The sequence below is a fragment of the Solanum lycopersicum genome, chromosome 6 (assembly GCF_036512215.1).
Source record: "Solanum lycopersicum chromosome 6, SLM_r2.1".
NCBI lineage: Eukaryota > Viridiplantae > Streptophyta > Magnoliopsida > Solanales > Solanaceae > Solanum > Solanum lycopersicum.
The window spans coordinates 27,434,898-27,440,275 of NC_090805.1; the positions used below are offsets into that span (position 1 = coordinate 27,434,898).

Genomic DNA, 5,378 nt, shown 5'->3' on the forward strand with positions numbered 1-5,378 from the left:
GCTTCTTTCAAACTGGTGAAGTTCTTCTTGCATAGAATTGATCCAGTCTGCATCACCTAATGCTTCTTTCACATTCTTGGGCTCAATAGATGGTATGAATGCTGAGAATGCAACTAGATTTCTTATTTTTGATCCTGTATGAATTCCAGAATTCAAAGGAGAAATGATATTATCAAGAGGATGTGATGAACTATGCTTCCATCCTGATCTTAGAGCAGACTGATTGAGCTGATCAACATGTTCTTCTTCATCAAGAGTGACATCATTTTCTTGGGAGTCTGATGTACTCTGGCTAGAATTTTGAGTAGTACCAGGTACCATATCATCCTTTTCAACCTCAACAGCCTCTTCAGGTAGACTATGATTCTGATCATCACAGTCATTTTTCAGTTGTTGATCTGCATCAGCTTCACCTCCTTCAGTCTTCTTTGATTTGAACAGTTTCATCACATCACCATCATCATTTGATTCATCATTCTTCAAGCTTCCATCTTCATCAAATACAACATGAATGCTTTCTTCAATGCATTGAGCTCGTTTGTTGAATATTCTGTAAGTTTTGCTGGATGAAGAATATCCAACAAACACTCCTTCATCACTTCTAGGATCAAATTTTCCCAGATCATCCTTTCCATTATTCAGCATGAAACATCTGCATCCAAATGCTCTAAGATAGCTCAGCATTGGCTTTCTGTTGTTGAGCAGCTCATAGGGGGTCTTATTCAAAACAGCTCTTATTAGACACCTGTTGGTAATATGACATGCTGTGTTAACAGCTTCAGCCCAGAAATTTTGAGGAAGATTTGATTCAATAATCATAGTTCTGGCAATGTTCACCAAGGTTCTGTTTTTTCTTTCCACTACTCCATTTTGTTGCGGAGTTCTTGGAGCAGAAAAATTATGACTCGTACCATTCTCCATGCAGAATTTATCCAGTGGTGAGTTCTCAAACTCAGTACCATGATCAGATCGAATGTTGCAAATGACTTGATTCAATTTGGTTTGAATCATTTTGAAAAATACCATCAACTCTTCAGCTGTATCTGCCTTTGATCTCAAGAATCTTGTCGAAGTGTATCTCGAGTAATCATCAACAATCACCAAAATGTACTTCTTGCCATTTCTTCTTTGAACTTTCAAGGGTCCACACAAGTCCATATGAAGCAGCTCTAGTGTTCTTGATGTTACTTGCTTTTTGGGCTTAAAGGATGATCAGATTTGTTTTCCTTTAACACAAGCTTCACAAATTTTATTTTCAGCAAACTTCAGCTTGGGCAGACCTCGGACCAGGTCCTTAGATATCAGTTTGTTCAATAAAGATGAGCATACATGCCCCAGCCTACGATGCCAAAGATCAGCATTCTCATTGTGATCACTAAGACATGTTAGGTCATCTCCATGAGACGTTTCCAAGTTGGCCACATACATATTTTTACTTCTGTGTGCAGTGAGAATTACCTTGTTTGTAGTTAGACTCACCACTATGCATTTCTCAGAAGTAAAATTTGACTTCATTTCCTTTGTCATAGATTTGAGACACACTCAACAAGCTGTACTTCAACCCATCCACATGATACACATTGTCAATTGAATCTTCAAGAGATCTTCCTACTTTGCCAACACCCAAAATGTACCCCTTCTTTCCGTCACCAAAAGAGACTCCTCCTCCTTGAAGTGTCTTGAGTGAGAGGAAGTTTTTTACATCACCAGTCATATGCTTAGAGCATCCACTGTCCATATACCAGCACTGACTGCTGCTCCTCTCACTCACCTGCACCAAGAATCACTTGTTTAGCTTGGGAACTCATTTCAATTTGAGTTCCCAGAAGGCAGACAAAGGAGTGATTAGATTGTATTTAGTCTAATCGGGTAGATTTTGAAGATTTCTAACAAAGGACATGGGATTAGGGACAAATTTTTTCTTTGAAAATCTGTAAGTTGAAACATGCTTTGGAGGACCAGGTCTCTCTTTTGGTAAATTTTGCCTTTCAGCATAATTAGAGAGCCTTTCATAGGAGTTTCTCCAGCTAGCACAATCACCCTTCAAATGTCCATTCTTACCACAGTGAAGACATAGCATATTGTCAGACACAAACACATACTTACTGTGAGGATTATAAGGAGGAGTGATGTTCAAACTTCCTAGTCCTTTCTTATTGAAATTACTCTGATTTGTTGCATTTGACAGTTGTTCTAATTTGTTACTCTTTTCCATCGACAGACCAAGATTTTTCTTAGAGTTTTTCAATTTTTCTTGGATTTCAGCTTGTAAACCATTTGACATTCCATTCAGCTTTTCAGCTTCTTAGTAATCTGGTTCAACTAGTTCTTAAGTTCAGAGTTATTTGACTCTAGAGACACCATTCTTGACATTTTCTCTTCAAGTTTAAGTGTTTTTTCATTTAAACTGTCAAGTTCAGCATTCATGGTGTCTCTTTCAAATGTTAACTCTATCACAAAATCAATCATGACTTTTGCCAAAGTTCTCAACTTTTTAAGAGAATATTTATCCAAGTCATTTTTCATATCTAGAAGAGTTACCTGATTGTCCTCTTCTTCATTTTCTGTGTGAGCCATGAGAGCAAACATTTCATTGAAGACAGTTTCCTCCTCATGTACAGCCACCATAGACACATCTTTTGGTTCATCAGAGTCTTCTGAATCACTTGATGAATCACCCCATGCAGCAAGAGCCTTTTTGACAACCAAATCTTCAACAGCTTTTCGATCTCTCTTGCCGAGTACCAGGTCCCTTCTATTCTCTTTGTCACTTCTTGGTTTTTGATGTTCCTTGTTTTCATTCTTGAGCAAAGGACACTCTCTGATGAAGTGCCCAGCTTTTCCACACTTGTAGCAAGTATCACCTTGAGTAACATTTCGATTACCATTTGTTCCTCTTTTATAAACTTTGTTTTTCCTCACAATTTTTTGGAATCTGCTGATGAGATATGTCATATCATCATCATTGGAATCTTCATCTGATTTGTACTTCAGCATCAATGACTTGTCCTTCTTGTCTTCCTTCTTTGACAAATCGTAATTTCGATTCATCTCATGTGTCTTCAGATTTCCAATCAAAGCATCCATAGTCAGCACCTTCAAATCCTTGGCTTCTGTAACGACATCAACCTTGCTTTTCCAAGATTTTGGAAGAATTCAAAGCACTTTTCTGACTTGTTTGGTCATGCTTATAGGTTCACCAAGACTTCGCAGCTCATTTGTAATGGAAGAAAATTTTGTGAACATGTCATGAATTGTTTCTCCGTCCTTCATTTTGAAGTTATCATACCTTGAGGTAAGCATGCCAATCTTTGATTCCTTGACTGTTCAGTTCCTTCATGAGCAGTCTTCAAACAGTCCCAAAACTCCTTAGCAGACTTACAAGCTGACACTCTGTTGAACTCATCAGGTCCTATCCCACAGACAAGAAGAGTTTTAGCTTTGTAGTCCTTTTCAATCTTTTTCCTATCAGCTTCGTCGTATTTCTGTCTAGGCTTTGGAACAAGACTAGTTTTCTCTCCATCCTTTTCTTCCATTATCGGAATAAACGGTCCATCAAGTACAATATCCCATAACTCGCTGTCTTCAGCCATGAGATAATCGTGCATTCTAACCTTCCACCAACTGTAGAAATGTCCATTGAAACGGGGAGGTCTTGTTGACGACTGACCTTCTTCGAGGTTAAGTGGAGCAGCCATTCTAGAGCAAATATCATTTCCTTGGTGTTAACCAAATAGATAGTGCCTGCTCTAATACCACTTGATAGAATATATGCCTTCACTTAACAAGTAATGGACCAGGTCCCTTACTACACTAATGAATGAAACCAGAAAGTTAAATACAGTAAAATCAACAGGATGATTTTACGTGGAAACCTCCTTGCTTAAGGGAGTAAAACCACGACCTGTCTCACAGGATTTTCAATCTTTTTCACTAATCTTCAAAAGCAAAAGTAAAACACGATTACAACAAAAGTGAGAAAAAGTTTTTAATCTCACGTTTAAGCAATAGTCCCTATTGCTTAACAAGCCTACGTAGAAAATAATCTACCCACTAAACTATCCCACTTGGACAACCTAGACTTTTAACACTACACAACGATTCCTTTATAGATTCAGGAATAGTTTACAGTTTAAGAACAGGAGAATGTATTCCTAAACAACTACACGAAAAGCTCCAGAGATTGTTGTTGTTCTTGGAATAATTCTGTCTTTGCTTGGTAGTAGCCTTTGCAAGAGTTCTTGAAAAGTTTTTATCAAGTTGCAAAAACTGCCAAAGATGTTTAGGAAAGTACCTTTTATATGGACAAGTCACTTTCCCTAAACTCTTTGCCATTGGTTGGAGAAGTCTCAGTTTCTGACGCCATCGGGAAGTGTGCACCTACTTTCTGTACCGTCTCCAGCTGGCAGTCAACAGGCTCGTGACCATGAGAGCCTGGTACCTCTACAAGGTCCCTGGTTTTGTTTCATCTGCAACATTCAAGTAAGAAATCTGGTACCTTTACAAGGTCCCTAAATTTGTCAAATCATCAAAACTACAAATAACAGAAACATGTGAAGTCATGGGCTATAGAATTCCGAAAGACACACAATTGATGGTCAATATGTGGGCAATTGCTAGGGATCCAAAGGTTTGGGATGATCCTTCAAGCTTCAAACCCGAAAGATTTATGAACTCTAATATGGACTATAAAGGGCGATATTTTGAGTATATTCCATTTGGTTCGGGAAGAAGAATGTGTGCTGGAGAACCTTTGGCTTCGAGGTTTGTTCCTTTACTTGTTGCTTCTATGATCCATAAATTCGATTGGTTTCTGCCAAATGATATGAATCTGGATCAGATTGACATGGATGAGATCTTGGATCTCATAATATCTAAGAAAGATCCAATTCTTGTCATTCCTAAATTGAGGAAATGAAATCCAGTAATTACCTTTATAAATTGTACCAAAATAATCAATCTTCTTGCACCTATAAATATTACTCTTGTGTTGGTTCAAGAACATTTTGTATGAAACTTCAAATGTTAGTTGATGAAGCATGAGACATTTGACTATTCTTTCAGTTTCAATTTAAGTGTCTTAATTTGACTGATCACAAAAAAAAATTTTAAAAAAAATTGCTAAATATAGAAAAAAAAAATTTTGGGAATAGATAAAAAATTAAAGTAGAACAATCAAATTCAAACCGAGAAATTATAGCTTTATACACAAATTTAGGAACTATGAAACTTAATTATATATATATATATATATATATATATATATATATATATATATATATAACGAAAATCAATAGACGGTGAAGTTAGCATATACACCTTGAGGCATAGTGTTTCCTTCGAAGAGAGCCAATATTAATGCTAATTGCATATATGCG

At 37.0% G+C, this 5,378-nt stretch overlaps 2 protein-coding genes across 2 annotated transcripts; one reads left to right on the plus strand and one right to left on the minus strand.

Moving 5' to 3' along the window:
- Positions 1 to 2,322: 2,322 nt before the first annotated feature.
- Positions 2,323 to 3,698, minus strand: LOC104647894 (uncharacterized). Its single transcript, XM_069299635.1, has 3 exons — positions 3,290 to 3,698; positions 2,542 to 3,113; positions 2,323 to 2,490 (listed from the first exon to the last, which is right to left on the minus strand). The coding sequence occupies exons 1-3, from the start codon at positions 3,696 to 3,698 to the stop codon at positions 2,323 to 2,325; spliced, it is 1,149 nt and encodes a 382-aa protein (XP_069155736.1).
- An 863-nt stretch (positions 3,699 to 4,561) lies between these two features.
- LOC138349314 (probable (S)-N-methylcoclaurine 3'-hydroxylase isozyme 2) lies at positions 4,562 to 4,918 on the plus strand. The gene has a single exon (XM_069299636.1). It carries the CDS (start codon positions 4,562 to 4,564, stop codon positions 4,916 to 4,918), a length of 357 nt encoding a protein of 118 aa, XP_069155737.1.
- The last annotated feature ends 460 nt before the right edge of the window (positions 4,919 to 5,378 follow it).